Source organism: Heterocephalus glaber, unplaced genomic scaffold (genome assembly GCF_053883595.1).
Source record: "Heterocephalus glaber isolate CG9 unplaced genomic scaffold, H.glaber_assembly_v1.0 deba00001465, whole genome shotgun sequence".
NCBI lineage: Eukaryota > Metazoa > Chordata > Mammalia > Rodentia > Bathyergidae > Heterocephalus > Heterocephalus glaber.
This window is the reverse complement of record NW_028258312.1, coordinates 7,928,327-7,948,993: the sequence shown is the minus strand read 5'-3', so window position 1 is coordinate 7,948,993 and position 20,667 is coordinate 7,928,327. Positions and strand designations below refer to the sequence as shown.

Here is a 20,667-nt window from a genome sequence, read left to right as displayed (position 1 = left end):
AATACAGAAAGTTTGGCTACACTGACCATATAAAAAGGACTGAATGATATTAATATGCAATTTATATTTTTTACAACAGGGAGAAGTATATATTTACTATTCTTTAAATCTGAATGGGATTTATATATAATCTAACCTTGACCCATGAATTCAGATTCCTCAAGATGATACATGAAAAAACATTCCAAGGTCTAAATTTGGTGAACTGCATGCTGTATCACTTGTTTTGGAGTTACAATGTATAATATCTTATTCAAAGCCTCAGTAGGTCTTGCAGGAAAGAAATTAATTGTAACAGAATTTCTCAAACTGGACTTAAGCTGGGCTTCAAAATTGTAGCATCTTAATGATTTTCTTGTTCTTTGGCACTACCTTGGGATCCCCAATCTATTCCAATCTCCTCTCTTAAATTTGAAGAAGCAGACTCAGTTATGACTGGTTCTAGATTCCCATAGAGCTGTGTAGTGACAGGCACTGGCCTTAAACCAAACCACTACACCTCTTTTATTCTATTATATGAAAGAAAGAAAGTTTAAAATTAAGAAATAGAATGTTTTCCATTCTTTTGGAATCATTTTTTTCATGTTATCTCCATCAAAAGAAAAAAAGAGAAACGCAATTTAATGTGAGGCAAATCTTGACTAAAAAATTCAAGCTACATTCCTTAATTTGTTGACTTCAGTTAAGCCTGCAAAAGTAATAGACAACTATAAAAGCACTAGACATAGATAGAATATCATTGTACAAACACTATAAATATAGGTAGTGAAATGATGTTCTGTCTCTAATACACTTAAATGATTTATTACATAGATTTTTCTCTTTGATATGAAACATTCCACATATTCAACACTAATTTCTCAATGAAATATACCCGTTTGGGCCGGTGGTTGTTTTTGCCTGTTCCGCATTATTGCCTATCTTCCTTAGGTTGAAAAACAAACCAAGAAATCTTTAAAGAACTCTTCTTTCCTTATTCCACACAGTCTTGGGGCTGTCAGACAAGGTTTACTGTTTATTCTTTCCAGAGGAAATGCATATATGTCAATCAAATCCCTTATCCCAGGAACTTGGATCCTGAGTAGAATGACACAAGGGAGGGAGAAATGCTAGATTTAAGGAAACGGAATGGTTGTGTCTTGATGAGGCAGCCTCCAGCACTGTCTTGGCTCCTGTTCATCCCGAGGCCTCAAGCTAACAGAAGGAAAAAGTTCCTCATTTGGAATTGATAAATACTGCTTATAAGTAAAGAACCTTGATGAATATAGCACTTATCTAGGGCATACTTTGCCAATGGGTGGAATGTTATCAAATGTTCATAGTTATTATAAGGGCCACATATTCAGCAATTATTCCAGAATAGTCAAAAATGAAAATGATATTAAAGTAATTTAAGTATGATAGGTAAAAACATAGCTCCTAAAAAATACTAAGATTACATAGATAATCTGTTTATTTTATCTACAAATAAAGCTTGCCACAGTTTTAAAAGTACGGGCTGGGGCTGGGTGATAACCAGCTGATTAACCTGCCTCAGATGATGGTAGAAAGAATTATCCTATTATGTGTCTCCACTGTATAATTTTATCAGTAAAGTGACAAGCTGTGCTTTTCAGCAATGCCTTCAACTGAAGTAGCATGTACAGTAAAATATGGATTTCCTCAAATGAATTGTCAAAACCATTAATCTTTATCTAAGGACCCATAATAACAGTTTGTTCTCAGTAGCAGGTGGGGGAGGGAGAGAAAATGTCTTCCAGAAAGCACTTTGGCAGTCAATCTGGTTGATAATAAAACTTGATGAAACATCTGTGATTAATATTAATTCTAATTCTCTCTTTAATGGATAATTGTGAAAAAGATGATTTATCCCGTTTCATTTAGACCACAGCTGAGTTCTTCAATTTAGGAAAAGAGTATTTTTCCATGTTTCTTAGCTACAAGACTCTATGGGGAAAAAACAGGTGCACAGAACCTGTAAATGGTAATGTGATTTCCTAGTTAGACCCTTAAAATATTTTGTACACACTTAACTGACCACTGCAGCCTTGGATGTGACTCAAAGGAGGGTTCTCTAAGTGGCTAGACCAACATCTCTACCTCTTCACCACTGTGGAAAAATAAAAGAACCCAGAGAACTGAATTACTACCTTTTGAACTGAATTAATATATTTTGGTGAGGGTGATTCTGCCAAAATTGTGAGAATAGTGCACTTGTGAGTAAATGACAGTGAGCTCTTTCTGACCACCAGTGTATTTCAAACTAGTTGATGATAGACAGGAACTATTTCTGATACACGTAAATGTATAATTTAAAGTTCCCATAAAAATTTGTCAGAGAAGCTACCATTAATTTTGACAGAATTAGAAAAGTAACCAATTACCTTTCAAATATCAATATGAAAAATACCATTTATTAAACGAGCACTTCAACACATTTACATATAGAAAACTCGAGGCTGACTCACCTGTGCAACTTGATACATCTAATGAGTGGTCAGCTCAACACTCAGATGTCGTCCTCATTTCAGACCTTTTGCTAAAGTTAAAGATACTTTCTAGCCGGGGATTCAGCTCAGTGGTTCCGCTGCCTGCCTTGCAAGTGCAAGGACCCAAGTTCGATCCTCGGTACCAAAAAAAATAATACTCTCTAAAGAGAAGTCTATGATATAATAGACTTATTTTCTAGGAATCAGACCATGTTATGTGGTTTTGAAATGAGTGCTGTTTGACCCAGTAGTAAGTAGTGATTTAATACATACACCACTCTTGACCTTTAATCATAACCAAATCATTGTTCCATTTAGATATACTCCTTTTTCATTAGGCTCTAACTGACATAAGGAAGTGGAAAATTATTTGACAAGCACAAAAGGTCATAGACAATAGGCATCAACTTCTGCAGTGTGCTTTTAAAACCTCACATTATGTAACTAGAGTATTGCAGGGCCTGTTCGCTATCCTTTAGTATTCCCCAGGTACACACTTTCCTTCTAAAGTGTTAGTCCAAAATGAATATTTATTGTAACTTGATATCTTGCCTGTTTCTATTTTCATGTGGCTTTCTGATTCTTATCCTCCCTTATGAAGCTTATCACTTTATACAAGAAATTCATTTTATAATAAAAAATTTTAAAATTGTATGAGTAATACAAAACCCCAAAGGGTTACACGCATGGTTCATATTTGCATCAGCCAAGTGAAACTGCATGGATGAATCAAGTGAGACAGTTTGCTTGGTGAGGGACAAGGAAAGATTTGTTATGATCAATCACCATGAAGAAAATGATGCCTTGAATTTTAGTCTTTATCTTAGACTAAGTCTCTTTGTAACCAAAGTTCCCTGTATCATACAAACATTCTCATAATAAAGTTTACCTTTCTCAAGACTAAAGCTGCTGCTGAAATGAAATTTCCATTTGCTCAAATTCTCAAGTACCCATTTGTTCCATGTCTTGAATTCAGACCTATCCACTGTCACTTTAAGCCACTGATCCTGTTGTGGCTTACATCTAGCTGTCCTTCCAAAACCTCATGCACTCATAGGAGGGGCTTTGGGGAGTGACTGGATCATGGTGTGTGATATTGGATTAGTCCTCTGATTGGTTTAGCACGGTGCTGGGTGTGTCTTGAATGGATTTACTGAAGACTGAAGTCCCACCCTGGGTGTAGGAGGGACCAACCAATAGGCTTGTAACCTGGATGGAATAAAAAAGAAAAGAAGAGGAAGGCTCTGCTGCCTTCCTGTAATGCCCTGAACTATTTCTGCTCTGCCACGTCCCTCTGCCATGCCGGCCTGCCTTGGAGCCTACTGACTACAGCCTGAAACCTCTACAAACTGTGAGCCAAAGAAACTCTCTCCTTCTTTAACTTGTGGGTGCTGGGCATTTTATCCCAGCAACAAGAAAGTAACTAACAGTTCCCAAGGTGCAGTACAATCACCTACAGGAAAACAGCTGGGGAGCTTGTTTAAAATGGATCTCTATTCTGCCACATCATAAAATTGAGTGAATCAGGCTTTCTTGAAGTGAGTTCCAAGAATCTGCAATTTTATACCTCTATCCCCACAGATGGATCACTCAGTCTTAAGTCCTGAGATCCAAATTCCACCTTTCTCCTCAAATCAATACTTCACATCTTTAATCTCATCCTTCCGAAGCAATCTTCCTTCTCTTTTATGAGCAGTGCTAATCTTGCAACACACTACATTTCCTATTTTGACATTATTTTCATGGATACATGTTTCCCACATTGGATTGTGAGCTCCTGGAGAACAAAGGTGACAAGTACTTTCCACTGTCACTATACAGTCTTTACTGCATACTACATTGGCCTACTAGGTAAACACAGCTCAGTAAGCACTGATGCACTGCCTGACTAATAAGAAAATAATATGGAATACTGAAGTGTGTCTTTCTGCAGCTACAGTCGATTTTCTGCAAATATAACGATGCACAAGTACAGACAGCCCCAAGTACAGCTCAATAAATGGATTTATACAGCATTTTGAATATAAATACTTTAGGAAATTGCTTTAATAAATCTTCTAAAATGGACTTTAATAATAAACACATCATACTAAAAGGTCAGGAATTTTGCCATTTGACTAAACTAATAATCCAGCAAACATTATTGATTTAGCAATTCCACTTAATATAAACATAATAAAAGCCTATGCAAAAAAATTAAAACTATACAACTATGGCATCAGAACTAAAGGCATTACATTATATAAATAGCAGAAATTCAAGTAAAGGGTATTAATATCTCTAAGATTAGAATAATTTGTCATAAGTACCAGTACTGTTCATGGAACATGCTTTTGAATATCACTTGCTATTCATAGATAAGAGTTAAGAGCATGGGCTCTTTGGAGTCAGAATGGTTTTGCTCAAGTCTGGACTCCACCCCAACAAATGTGTAATTTTAGGCAAGTTACTCGACCTGTTGGTGCTTCAGTTTCCTCATTTGTAAAATGGAAAGAACAAATGTGCCTAACGCATTGCTGTGAGAAGATATGTATGAGTTAGTATACGTGAACACATAGGCTAGATAAGTGCTCACATGCTATCATTATACAACCAGCAAGTATGTAGCCTTACAACAAATAATTTCAGTGTATCTATATGATAAGCCCCAGATCAGTTTTCCCTTCTAGAATGCACTTTTTTCTCTCTATTGCCTGTTAGAAAAATTCCAAACTCTTCAGACTAGAATTAATGGCCATCAACACCTGGCTCAATCTATTTGATTTTATTTTCCAAATACTCTTTATCCAACTCACACGTATCTTTTCATTTATCCCTGTCTTTGCTGTTCTGATTTCCTTATCAGGAGAGAGGAGGCTGGAGGGCAGCCAAATGGTCTTCCCAACTCTGGAAACCTCTTTCATGAACCAGTGCCAAGACTCTTCCTGTGTAAAAACCGGGTGCTGCTCATGCTTAAAGGATTTCAAATGTTATAAATTCTCAAAGTGACCTTTCTCCTTATATAACCTCTAGCCCTCTTTCTAGTGAACAGATATGTAATAACTCCAAATCTATGAAAAGGTAGTGGATCTTAAATAACAAGAGCAACAGCAATAGCAATTACAAGTAATAATAGTTGTAACAACAATTTGTAGCTGCTGTGCTATGTAAGGATAGACTACAGCAATCCCTGGTAGGTCATTTAACAAGCTGCAATTCTGAGAGTTGGTCACAAGGCTCTGTAATATATCCACCAATGTCTACACTGTGGTATTGATTCTGTTAATGAAATTTAACCTCCGAAAAATGATTCAGGGAGCCAAAGAGACAATAAGTCTCAATAGTCTTGTAATCATTAAATGTCTACAGTACAACTGGAAGAGAGATAGTGAATGACATTTCTGATTATGTCATCATATTGTGAACTCACAAAGCATTAAATTCTGTTCCAACTTTGTTTTACAACCCTATGCACCTTTCAGTATGTGAACATCAGGCAGAAGGTGAGATCATTTCGCTACATATTTCTCATCAGCTATTTTTAGAACAAAGTTTGCCTTAATTTCCAAGATAAATTTATATAATAAAGTAGGAATGAAATAATTATTTAACAATGATGTTTGAAATGTTTCCTTTTAATTTCTTTTAAAATTTTATTATGAACCTGGGGGTGTACTTAGTGGTAGACAAGTACAGACATAGCATGCAACAGGCCCTGGGTTAAATCCCCAGCACTTCAATTTAAAAAAAAAAAAAATATGATAAGAGAATAAAAAGTTTTGATATGGAGGCAAATTACATGGGCTGGTATCTGAACATCATTACTATGTGATCCTTAGCAAGTTATTTAACCTCTCTGAGCCTCAATTTCTTCATCTATACAATAGAGATAACAATACCACTGCATAATAAGGATTTGATGAGTTAAAATGTATAGTGCTTGATAATCATGCTTGGCACAAGGGCTACATGCCAATAAATGCTAAGGTACTGCAACTATGATGATCAGAACAAGTGGTAGGGGAGTAGTTATTAATTAAGGCACATGTTAGCCTTTAGCAAAACACTGAACTAAGCTTCACTTAAATCATTGCAGAATTCATCACAGTGTTTTAAAACTGGCTGACCTGCCCTGCCCCAGGTGTATACACCAAGACCTTGAAGCTATGTATTGAAAGTAAAACATCAACCTATCCACATTTTGGCCTCTCGTTTACTTTCCTTGATTTCAACTTGCTCCTTAAATTGCCGCTTAAAATGGAGAAAGCATTTCTGAATTGAAGGATGAGGACCCAATGAATGTATTAAAGTAAAACATGTAGTAAAACTTCATTGATTCAGATTTCAGTCAAAATTTCTAACAATCTACTTCCAGAGAAAATTAACTTTTAAAAATAAAGTGCAAAGTAAATTTTATACTAGAAGCCTGGTACTGAAGGTAATTAAAATTGGGCAAATTGAAGTTGAAAACAATATACCTTCATTTTGTATGACTCAGAGCATGTTATTTATTTTTAAGGGTGTGCATGCAAAAGGAAACGCTCACTAAAAACTAAATCTTAGCTAACATTAATGTACATAAAGCTGGTTGGAAATATTGTACATCTTTGAAAATAGTAAAATTAAAAGATATTATCACTCCAATTTCTAACAATAATAGACTGGTTGGCTGTTTTCCAATTCATAATATTTTACTTTCAGGGCTCAGAGATAATTAATATTTTATAAAGCTTTAAATTTTAAAACCAAACCTGGCTATAGGCTATATATTAAAGTTTTGTTCCTAATGTGGATGTTATACAATCTGCCTAAAAAAAAATTCAATGGAAAAGCAGCCTGCTGCCAAAGCCCACATGTTTCCCCTATTAGACAGAGGTAAGTTGTATTCCTAGAACCAATATTTCAAGCCCAGAGGATGCTCATGAACTAAAATAATGAATGATAATGCCTCATTCTCCACATTAATATTAAAGAAAAGAGAAAATAGAAAACTTTACAGCCACTATCAGCTCTCTGAACCATAAATCTCAAGTTTTGAGAATTGCTTCCCAAAAGGGTAGGGAACCAGGATGACTTGTGAGAGCGCTTCAGAGCCTGGAGATATTTTTTAGCCAGCCAGCAAAGCACTGACACAAATTTCTACATATCTCTGGCTGTGAAAAGTCTCATTTGCAGTGATTTATATTTCCTCATAAAGAACTCTGTAGATAATATAGGCCTGCTGTGAGGCTGTATGACAACTTTCAAACCAAGAGTTACACGACCATTCTGGTAAAATAAAGCAAAAATAGATGAGTGGGAAAGTCTGTAGAAATAGTATTTCTTGTGATGAAAGACCACAATCCTATTTTTCCAGCACGCACCATATTCAGAGAGTCACCTTTCGCTCTGCTGTGTATGTCTTGTGGATAAGATTTTGATTGTCTAAACTAGAAAGTATTTTTCCCCTGAAGATTGACTATGCTTTTGGTGTGTGCATGCTTGTGTAATTTACAACAAATGACACTTAGACATCATCACACTGAAGTCAGTTGCCTTAATAAGTTACTGAGGGAAACACAGAGAATAGCATGCTGACATCCCAAAGTCAATGAAGTATAAACACTGTTATTCCAAGTGTCACGGTTGTGTTATTTCCATTTCTCCTGGCATCTGCTGTGTGTAACACCATACATACATGCAATACAACAGCTTATTAAGCTGTTTTCAGTTAACTCTGAAACCAGATTAGTGTATTACATGTTTGTAAGGCTGAGTATTACTGCCTCTTTGTGAAATTACACAATTAATCAGGTGTATTAATTCTCTAGAAGATATGGCTACTTTTGACATTTAGGGATAAAAAGAACAATCCTTCAATTTGCCTCACTTTCAGCATTTATTCTTAGTGTGGCAAAAGGAAGCAAAAGGTAACATAATTTCTTCCTACCCTATAGGAGGTCAGAATTCTACATGCTTCCTCAGTCTCATAATAGCATTTTGAATTCTTAAAAAGAAAAACCAATGAAAATTATTTTGTTTTTGAACTTCTTATCTGAGTGTCACAGCCTTTGAAAAATTTAGACAATGGGAGCAGTGCCTATGAGACTTCAGTTTCTTGTGGCTGATCCATGAATTTCGATAAAGTCCCAATTATTCAATAGCTTTTAAGGCTCCCTTTGCAAACTTAAAGAATGCTTCCAATGTCAAGACCTTTTAAGCAGCTATGTTCACTCATTTCCTTTTCACAGACTTAGCGTTAATCTGATTCTTTTAGCAGTAAACTACATTTTCAAGTTTTCATTACTTGACCAAGTAATACTGCCAAATTTTTTTAAATATAGTATTTTTAATATCTTGTGTTTCTGTCAATTGCCTCCTCTTCTTCAGATTGCACTCGGGCTATGTGAACTATGCTAGGCGAAGCCATTGCAAAGTCTGGGAGCAGCATCCAGGCTCCACAGTACCCAGCTGGTGCAGAGCATTCTGGTTCAGATGGTTAACAGGGCACTCAGCAATAAACAACTGTTTTCATAAGAGAAAACTACGACTAACACAGAAAATAAATAAAGTCTTTAGAAGTCTTTAAATATTCTCTCTCAGGTTCTTTATTTAACTTTCATTAAGAGCACTTGAAATCTATCCATTCTATCCCAAAAGATGGCTAGGGACAACTTGAAACTGACACAATTCTCTAAACTCATTCTTTAAATGAAAAAGTGCATTCTTGCAGTCCGCTAAAGACCTGTGAAAGTATTCAAAAGGCAGAGAAGGACTATTTTCAGACAGAGACTAATATAATCCCTGAAAAATTTCCTGTGTCCAAGTGGAGAAAAATTTCCATCCTATTTTTAAAACAAAACAAAACAAGCCTATATAGTTTCTTAGGTTTTTTATTTTAGAAAATATTGAAATTTCTCAATTTCCTAACACTGTCCTTCAGTTCTTTTCTGTGTTAATATAAAGGTGCCTTTAAATATTATGTTCTGGGGTCACATATCTAAAAAGCTAGAGGACATAAACTAGCATTTGACCACAGTCTTACTGGAAATTCCAGTTAGAAATTTCTTGAATCTCAGCAGAGTTGATGCTAGAACAAATAATGCTAAAATAAGACTAAAGTAATCAAAGACATTTTTCAATAACAAAAGTAAAATGCATACACACAGGGAAGCAGATATTGAGTTGTTCATTTTAAGCAAGTACATTGTATTTACAGGTCACCTCCTCTGCAAGAGTAAGAGATTATGAACAGTGAAAACGATTACCTCCTGCTTTTAAAATTGTGCCATTTTGACACTCTTCTATTTCAATAAGAAAAATTCAGTAAAAGGTGGATTCATGTGAACTGTCAGGATCAAAATAATTCTTAATGTAGATCACTAGGGAAAGCCACTGAAAAAACAGACTTCTAAAGGGGAATGAAGACATCCTTGAGCATAAGTAATCCTAGCATAAAGCCCTTTAAGATTATTAGAATTAATTTTAAAATTTAAACTTTATGCATTTTTAAATTTTTTTACTAAAGTATCAGTCTGGGCTATTCAAGTTGCCTTAACTTTTCAAAGGATACAAAATATTTTGGATGTGGATTCATGAAGTTATATTCTTAGAAGTCAACTGGCTCTTTAAAAAGATATTTTATGCAGAAGTAATCCTAGCTATTTGGGAGACTAAGGTAGGAGGATCATACATTTGAAGACAGCTTGGGGAACTGAGCAAGACACTTTATTACAATAAAAAATAAATGCAGTTGTGGTAGAATACCCCTGGATTTGATCCACCACACCACACACATCCACAAAAATCATTAACTGAGTTTTGAAGATAGAAAAGATTGTAATAAGGAACTTATAACACCCATTTTACAGAGGAAGAAGGGAAAAGTTGGTAAGTTTAAATAAATTGCCAAAGTCACATAGCTATTAGCCATACAGAGAGAGGATTCAGGCCTGATGCAGAGCTGTACTCACCAGAATCTGTGCTTTTTTTTAAAACTGTGTTTCACTTTCTCCTTTGATGACATGTATTTCTAGCATACAATTAAAACCATTACTACCAACTAGGGAACTGCTACAGAGTATACAGTAAAAACTATCTGCTTTTCTTAAATATTACCATATAAGGAATTTTTTTGGAAAAAAATTTTTTCCCTTCTATGGGGTTACTACTATGGCATCTATTTATTCAAATAATATTTATCAAGCAACTCTTTTAGATACTGCTTTCTACTATTTTTCATTAAAATATAGTTTTGTATCAGTATTATAAATAAGTAGATTCTACATATTGTAAAATACTTGCCTGACATTGTGAACACTTTTATGGGAAATAACACTCCACATCCTAAAAACCAACCTGAAAAAGGCTTTTGAAAGATATAAGATTGGCAAGCAAAGAAGTTTCTTTTTCATATTAGCACTCTGTTTCCCTGAATATTCTTATACCTTTAAAAGATTAGTCAATAACTATATGTACAATCAACTGATTTCTGAAGCTCATGTTCACAATTTTAATAAGATTTTTCTTAGGATTTTAGGTTACTTATTTGTTAATTTAAAAAGTTGTGTAAAGTATATTAAACTTGCCTCATGGTCTAAGAGAACGTTGTAAACTTTTACTTAAAATACATACCTAGCATTTAACTATATGAATTCAAGTAACTATAAAATATGGATTTAAGAATGCTATCTATAGTAACAGAATGCTATCAGCTATAAATTTGACTTAGCAAATGCTAAAAAAACTCTGCCTTTTTAGTATTATTTTTAGTAAATGGCATTTGTCTTCTTTAGTAGTTTTCTCATTAAAATTCACTAATTCCTGAATCAAGTGTGCAATCATAATTCAATCTGAATGCATTATTTCAGCAAATTTGAAAAGAACTTCTTAGATAATGCAACTTTCTGGCTTCTGAAGTTATCTAAAATATCTTCTGGATATTCTTTATGGAGCTGGAAGTGCATAAACATGTTTAAAATATATCTTTCTACTATCAAATTTGGGGTAGGGAGAGTTTATACAGTAGTATTCTCTAAACAGTAGATGTCAAAGTGAGTGTTATTTATTTCTATTTTTATACTATAAAATATATTTTTCATTCTGAACTATATAAGACTGGGACTATATATATTTTTACTTCTTTTAATCAATTTCCTCTCAGGTCAGCTACTTACTATTTATGTGAGCCTTTTTCAAGTTACCTAAATTTGTACCTCAATTTTTTCACCCATAAAAAGAGAAAAAAGAACATCATCTCAGTGTCGTTTTTGAGAATTACAGAACACTTAGAACAGTGCCTTAAGCAGATTAAGTGCTATGTGAACACCAGTTACCCTTATTTATTGAATGTCTATGGTATGCCAAACAATACAATATATGGTGTACAGCAGAATCAGCAGTGAATAACCAACTAGATACAATATCAAGGCTGATTACTACCTGAGGGGAAATAAAGGAGTGTAAGAATGTGGAGAATGATGAAGGAGGTATTATTTTTATACTGGGATGTCAGAACAGACATTTTTGAGTACCATTCTAAATAAAATGAGGTCAAGGAACATGGATGCCTGGGGCAATAAGAACTTCAAGCAGGGGGACACTAAGGTGCCAAAGCCCTGATGCTAGACTGCACTGCCAGATACAAAGAGCAGGAAGGAGGCCAGGGTGGCTGGAGCAGAGGGACCATAAGGTAGAGAATAGTAAGAGAGGAAATCAGAGATGGAGGGTAAAGGAGAGAAGAGCACAGCCAGGGAGGACCTTGCTGGCCAGGTCAGAGACTGGACTTTGGTTCTGGTGAAAAATGAAACCACAGGAGGGCTTTGACAAAGTGATGACATATGGTGGTGGGGGGGGCTGTGAAAATACTGTTGCACTAGTAGAGACCACAGGTTACAGTAGCTTGTACAGGGTGGTAGGAAGAAAACCAGTTCAATAATTCTAACACATCTTTCCACTCTGCATTTTCCTTAAAGATTTCCCTTTAACTGGTATTTATTGACACCTAATAAGAAAGGAACTGGGCTGGGCCATTATACAGAAATTATTTCTTACCCCAAAACTGCAGATCTCCAGATAAAATATAGTAAGGTTAAGATATCAAAGTTCTAAGAGATTTCAGAAATTATCAATTATAACTGAATTATTGTATAGAGGTAGAGATAGGAATCTAGAGGGAATAAATTATTTACTCCCGTGATTCTATAGCTACTTAGGGCAAAAAAAAGGACTGGGACTCAATTTTCCTTACTTTACAAAACGGTACACTCAAAAGTTTCCACCAACTTTACAAAGATAGTTTGTATCTTATTTTAAAGATTTAACTTTATTCACAATAACCCCAGAAAAAAACTCTTTCCAAATATGTTCTCATTAGCCTAATATTGATGAAAATTATTTCTAAAGTAAGTAGTTTTGAAGTTCATAAATGAATATTTTTTAAGTTTCTAAAATTCCTCTTTCCTTTAGGAAGTCTTCATAAATGACAATTACCTTAATTAATCAACTGGCAGTTCTACAAATCTATCACTGGTAGTAATGCTACTGATTTTTAAAAATGACTTTGGTGCGCCAATATCTTACCAGATAACTCCTATAGATTAAAAAGCAGTATGTCATAATCAGGAAAGGCCCCAGTCAGCCTCAACAATGATCGGTGACTATAACTACTTAAAATATTGTTTGATCCAAGGGGAAGAATAACCTGACAGAGTCATTTGGAGTCGAGTCGAATATTTAGAACGGTGAAGGATGTTTTGTTTTTAAAATAAATTGGAAACTTTATCTATGATGTTTTCAATCACTGCATTATCTTCATTTTATATAACTCAAAGAAAATAAGTCTTGTTGAAGATAGAGCAGAACTTGATAAGAAACCTGACATGTATCCTTTCTGAGTCTTGGTAATCTGGCCATGAAATACTTCCCCTTCCCACAAATCCACATTTTTATCTGAATTTTGACAATCCATATGACAGTTACACCAAACCCTGCCTCTGACACTCTGAAGCAGGTCAGACAATAGGCTATGCAGTTTTTTCCCTCTTTGTTGTCTTGGAAAAGTTAGAAGAGACATTAAAGCCATGAGAAACTGAAATGTTCTCCTGTCCTAGCAACGATATTTGATGAAATTGGCTAGTGGGCCATCAAGCTTGCTCCTCAGATCAGCAATAGAGCTTCTTGTAATGTGCTAAGTATGAAAAAGGCCATTTCCCAATCATCTTGCTCATTCCATGCTTATTAGGAGAGAGGAAAATTCAAAGGAGGTCCAATTCTCCCCTAAGAATCCTTCAGTTTAATTATGACCACAGTACATTAAACGTCTGTAAGAAGTCCACATTAGCTCTGCAGCTACTGCTCTCAGCAGCAAAAGAGAGAGAACCCCTCTGTTACTGAAAAGACAAGGACGAATGCTTCTGTGGGTCAAAATCATGGTTGAAAATTCAATTTAATTGAACATCAGGCTACTCTACTTCTTGTAAATGAACATTGCTTTGCTGCTAATTTTATGCTATTTTACCTTTCATTAAAAAAATGTAATTCAAGTTAAACTCAGCTGAACAGCAAAAAGCTCTTGATATTTTGAAGCATTTTGGAACAATTACTTTGACGGGAGCCCTTGACAGTTAAATGACTCTGTTAAATGAATGTTACAGAAGACACATAATGATTTTTAGTGAAATATTGAATTTAACCACAAATGAGGAGAAACCAGTCATAAGCACTATGGGTATATTTGAATAATAGCATCTTGCTTATGAACCTCAATGGATTCTGTAATTTTTAATAATCATACAATCAGCTTATTAGCTGGTGGGTATGTTTCCCATATTAGTGCTCTATATTCATTTTTGGTTTATGCCTTTGTTGTGTTTTAATCTGAGAAACCAAGAAGAAAATTCAAAACTAGTAATAATTTCCTCCTACCTTGGTATAGTATTTTATGGCTAGGCAATTAGTAAGATGCTGCCCCACAGTTGAAGATCTCCTTTTCCCCTTTACTTATTTACTGAATGGGATTCTTTCACAAAGTAAGAAATTAGGAAAAGTCAAGAGCATGCTGCCTGAGAATGTGTGAATTCACTGGATGCCAGTATCCTGCATCTGTGGGACTCAGTATTCCTTATTTTATGTATTGAATGTGAGATAGTATCGAGGCTTTTTCATGTTTCCTCATGACTAACAGAAATATGTTCTGAAATAATAAAACTAGTACTGCTCAATTTCCTTTTTAAATTCATTTTCAATACAAAGGAGAGAGCCCTTTTGATAGTGAAATCCGACTTATAAAATTCTGTTTTCTGGAAAAGAAGAGGTAGAAATCTCAGTAGATGCAAAGCATGTGGGTGGGAACATTTGGACTGGAGAAATGAGTCAGAAAAACAGGAATGTTCTTTATCTCGTTCGTCTGGCAAGCTGGGGTGAAAAGTCAGTGCTGAGAAGGCTGAGCCATACTCCTTGGATCAGCACACACAGGGTACAGCTGTACTTCCTGATTCTCCCAAGCAGGTGAGGCATAACTTCTCCCAAGTTCACACTGCTCCCCGAATTTATCTTTATTCATCAATTGTCTATTTACATTCTACTATGCCTATTTGCATATCTGCTCCCTACTAAAAGCTCACTCCCTAAAAACAAGGACTGTCTTTTCATCTCATACCCCCCAACATTTCTGAGCCAACATAAACTGTTCAATAAGTGTACTTATGAACAAATAGGTTTTTGGCTCCTTCTGACGGTGAAAATTCATGGGAATGGCTACACAGTTTAAATATTTGACACCAGCCCAAGGGAGTCCAGATTGATAGGAGACTACCTAAAGCAGGTATTATCTAGATCTTTGCTATTCAGCATGTCGTCTGTAATTGTACAGCATCTCCTTACTCGGGGCTTTATACATGAAGAATCTCATGCCCTGACTCAGACCCCAAGTCAGAATGTGCACTACAAGATCCCCAGATGATTCTAAGGTACAGCAAAAGCTTGAGAAGCATTTACCTACCATACAGAATAGTATAAAGCTTAAAGTAACGCTTGGAGAAGCGATGGCATACATAACAGAGAAAAAACAGCCCATGACATTGTGATTAATGCTGAGAAAGTTTCAGAGCTCTCTCAGGACAGTCAATGCACACAGGTGAAAAACTCACTCATTCCAGTTCCCTTGGAACACTTGCTAGATACTGCTTCACACTCTTTATGCTTAAAGACACAGCTGCTCTTAATAATTGTCTTTTCTCCTTGGTGCCGAGAGTATTTATTGTCAGCATGCTGACATTTGCAGGCGTTTCGGCTTTCTCCACTACAAATGTGGATGATTGAAAGGATATGCTGACACCTGAATAAGAAATCCAATGACTCCAAGCTATGTAAATTTAATTATTTCCTTTAATTTTTTTCAGGACTCTTTTTTTTTCTTTTCCTGAGCTTTGGAGAAGTCCTGGCAATTTTCATTTAAAAGAAATACAAGTCAGCAGTGGTTCACTGAACAGGCTGACACACAATTTCATAAGGGGAGAGACACTGTGTCTTTAATCTAATTTGTGCTCTCAATTCCCAGCTAATGTATCTAGGGATTGTGATGTATGCATTTACAAGGAGGCATCTATAACGTAGCGTCCAGCTCTGCAATTCTCTGAAACATGGGTAAAAAATTAGTTTGGGTTCTTGCAGCTGCCCCATAGCATGATAAATCTCTGTATACTCACAGATGTAGAAATACTCTCGGCCTGGCCTGAATTCAAATCCTAGCGAAAAGGGAGTGAAGAGCTGGAATTTTTCCGAGAACTTCAGAGGTCCATTTGGGGAGTGAGGCCGGTTACATTCCCATCTCTTGAACCCTTTGGAAGTGTGGTCACAGGCACTGTAGCCATCAAAGTTCACCATGTAGAGGACATAGCGCTCAGTCTTATCCTCTGGGACCGAGTCCTCGTAGTGAGGGCAGAAAACATCCAGGTAGTCATTGATGCAGACGTCGATGTGGTAGTCACCCCTCTGGAATCTGTTGAAAAGAGAATACAATGATGAGGTAATTTACAGAGGAAAGAGTTTTTGCTCGTAATCAATGGTTGAACACTTTAAAAATTCTGGTGTTCTCACTGAACACCATTATGATTTGGGGCATAGCTGAAATATTAGTTTCAAGTCCAAGCAACAATAAGTCATTTTCCAGAGAAATTCTATTATATTTGTTGCAAAATACCCTACAAATGATGTTCATCACTTTCATTCTAATTATTATATTACACATTACTCTTTCAAAACAAAAAAGTACATGATTTGCTATTTCCCAGGTTTTCTTTTATTCTTAAAATCGTATTATATTGAAAAGAAGTTTTTGTATTTCTGTAAGTTTCACTTAATAAAGATTTTTTAGCAAATTAAAGAACAACAAAGTACTAAACTGTTTCAGTTATAATTGAGGTCATTTTCAAGTTCTTATGTAAATAAAGTATACCCCAGAGAAGTCGCAGTTCAGAGTTCATGGCCTCAGTCCTTCACGGATTTTTCCTTAGAACTTAACTAATAATTGTTTGCAGAAGCCCTCACAATTTTACAGAAGCTTCCTCAATGGGGGAGGGGGGCTTGCAAGTAGCCAATCTGAGAGTATTATCCAGTTCTACTTGCTGCTGATTGGCTGCCCTTCAGATGCACCAGCTTTCCAGCATCATAACAGGCTGCTCTTCCACATGTGGCTATCTTGAGTGTTGGTTTTGTTCCTCTTAAAGCCCCAAGATCCCTAAGATGCCACCAAAAGCTTCTAAGGCTTTAGTAAGACAGTGTTTTATGAAATTAAATTACATTACTGCAGGAGACATAGCATATTTAGGATTTAAACTATAAAAATAACCATTTATAGGGATGCTTCTGACCAAATCTGAAATTCACAGCTTTTCACAATTCGCAGGTGCTCTAGGAATGTAACCTCAGTTAATTTCAGGGGTCAACGGTAGAGAGAAATAAAGCTATAAAAATGAAAAAATTAGAATTATAAAATTTAAAAGCTGAAATGAAAAGATTCCTAGAGCAACATTTTCACTTTAGAGGAAAAAGAAAATAAAAACCTGAGGTATCAATTAGGAGTAGGTGCCTGAGCTAGACCTAGAATGGTGACCTCAGGTCCCAGCTCAACCTGCCCCTCACTAGGTCTACTTGTGTCACAAAATCATTTTAGCTTATCACTCTGTGGCTGCTTGATCCTTTTCCACACTAAGAAACCGAAAACCATCCATTGGAAGACTTTTCCTCTATTCCTTTTCAAATTATTGCTTATGTCCTAGGGACTGGTAAGTAGTGAAAGTAACAAGCCAGATAATAACAAATCCCATGGCAAATTCATCCTGAAAATTAAAATGCACACTAGCCATACACACAGACACACACACACACACACAAACACACACACCACTACCACAACTATGACGAAATTCATAGTTGTCTACTTCAATTCTAGTCTGACAAAATTTTTCCTTACCTGTTTTAACTAATATAATTCTTCTCTATCAGTTGAAAAAACTTTACAAGACCCTGTGATGTGTGAAACAATAATTGTTACAGATATAATTCTCTCAGTCTAAAATCATAGTGGCAAAGCCTACAAAGCCCTTTTATTTTTAGCTAGCGAAAATATTCTTCCCTGAGCTCTTAGAAAAAGTTCATCCTAAAACTTTGTTACTGCTAAAATACAACACTCATAAAGTCATATAATCTTCAAGTCAGGCAGTCTCAGCACAAACACTTTCCAGTGGTGGTGAGCTAGTCTATTCCATTTTTGGACATTTCTAAATGTTAGAAAGTTTCTTCTATTGAGCATAAATCTGCTTCTATGTCATTTGTACCCAGTAATCCTACTTCTGCTGCCTGAAGTTACTACGAACAAACCTACTTCCTCTTCCACAAGTTAGTCCATAAACATACGGAGATGTCAGCTATATCTTTCTGTACTGTCCTTTCTCTAGGCATGAAAATTCTGATCCTATGGTTACTTCCCAGGCTCCTCATCATTCTCATTTCTTGGCTTTCCTTGTGTTCTCTAGTTTCCCTCTGTGTTCTCCTTAAAGTGTAGGATTCAAACATAACCATGACTTCTGGCAGCTTGGGACCAGTGTTTACTCCAGAAAAATATACCACTTTTGCTCTAGATACTAAACATTCATTGGCAAAGTTGACATTCTCTCCTGAAAGACAACATCGTTAAAAAATGGAGGAACCATTCATTTTGAGTGAGAAGATCTAGATTTAAGGACTGGATCTTTTATGATTGAGTGGAACACTAATAAATCATCCTGAGCCTCAATTTCCTTACATGTAAGTTAGAATATTAATGAGAACCAGCCTTGCTATCATCACGTGGCTGCTTCAAGCCCCAGATGAAGAAACACATGAAAAGTACCCTGTGAATGTAAATGCATGCTAATTTTTGTAAGAGAAATAAGGAAATATTATCAGGATACTCACTCTGCAGATACAAAATGCATAACAAAAACAAAAAACCACATGTATTTATTTCTTCATATTTACAATAATCATGGACTTACTTTTCTTTATTACGGGCAGACAATGATTTGTCAAGATGCAAGGAAAGACTGTGTTGCTTTTAAGATTTTTGAACATCAAGGTAAGATCGCTGCCAAAGTACAAAGAAAAGACACTGCAATGTTCAGATAAAAGGGTGCTGGGATATGAATCATCAGCACTCAGAGTAGCCTGACAGTTTTGGATGCAAGCCAGACAAGAACTGCAGCAGAAGGCAATGCCCAGATGCACTTTATATTATTATATTACTATTATAGATTTTAAAGACATTCAAGGGGGAAGATTTTTCTTTTCTTAAGTGTCACTCATTTTAGCTTTTACTAGCATTTGGCACTGCTCAAAAGTGAAAATTAAAATTAAAATTGCCATTACCTGGACCCAGTCTGTTATTCCTTTATTCTACAATTTTAAAACACTGTCACAGTTTTTGATACCTCAAATTTAGTTTCCCCTTTTCAACTTTTACCCATATTAATGTTCCTAAAATTAAAAAAAAAACAACTTTTAACAAATTTTAATGGAGTGGGACTAAAGACCCATTCTATAGCGGATTGACCAGTAATCCCTTCTGGTGACATTTTACATTCAAAGAATTAATGTGGTGCCTATTTCAAACATATGAGTATTCCTGTGATCATAATTTCTACCTTTCTATCAACTGACAAAGAAAAGATTATGATTTGCCATACAATAAATTTACATTTCTGTTTCAGATGTTTGATTTGCATAAATTAGTTTATGAATGTAAATTTGAATGACTGGATAATATAAGCATAAAACCCATGGCAAATTGGGCCCATAAGAGGCATCTATATAATCTAGTCAAGTATTATTCAAAGGAAAGTTTACAATTAGATATTCTAACACTATAGCAGATCTTGTTCTTTGGGTACAAAGTAGCATTGATCTGTTCTTCTCTGCTCTTACTATGAAGAAGTGCATAAGTGTGACTACCATCACTGAGTGCTTATTATGTCACACTCATTATTTCAATTTACTCTTCCTCAAAGTCCCACAGAATACACACTATTATTATTTAAAGATGGGGAATGTGAGATAAAGAAATCAAGCAATGTGCCCAACTAGTAAAAGTTAGAAGCAGAATTCAAAGCTCCTTACCACTCCACTTTGAGAGAGATTAAATCACAAATATCAGGTCCTTAGCTCTGTTCTGTAGCCTCAAAGAGGGACAATCTTCATTCTTGATAGACTTTCACTTCTCTCTTCCATTTACTGATGCAATAAGCACGTGTTACCTCCAGGATCTCTATGTTTCACATATGTTATGTAAAAATCCTCAAAACAACCATATTAATTTTATCAATGAGGAAATGACATTTCAGAGATGATATTGTTCTTTTAGTTTGGTTTTTCACAGTAAATAAGTAGCAGAGCTAAAATCTGAACGTAAGTCTTATACAGTTCTGAAGCATATTCTCTGTCCTCCCAACCACAAAGGCTCCAAAGCTTCACCCATTTTATAACTCCCTCCATTCAGCGGGGCCCTCTTAACAGTCTGGGTACCATCAGGTGACCTTAGTTTTTTGGGGGGTTTTTTTGGTACTGGGGATTGAACTCAGGTCCTTGTGCTTGCGCAGCAGGCAGCAAAACCACTGAGCTAAATCCCCAGCCCCAGGTCACCTTAGTTTTACACTAATGTTCTAGGAGAGGGATGCACCCAGATGTC

General features: G+C 35.7%; 1 protein-coding gene across 5 annotated transcripts in view; it reads right to left on the bottom strand.

Moving 5' to 3' along the window:
* Positions 1 to 20,667, bottom strand: part of Efna5 (ephrin A5) — a 274,844-nt gene that overhangs the window by 31,446 nt on the left and 222,731 nt on the right. For all 5 annotated transcript variants that reach the window (XM_004841760.3, XM_004841761.3, XM_087180886.1 and 2 more), the window contains one exon: positions 16,154 to 16,446. In XM_004841760.3, the coding sequence (XP_004841817.1) occupies positions 16,154 to 16,446 (293 nt within the window). The remainder of the gene's footprint in view (positions 1 to 16,153; positions 16,447 to 20,667) is intronic.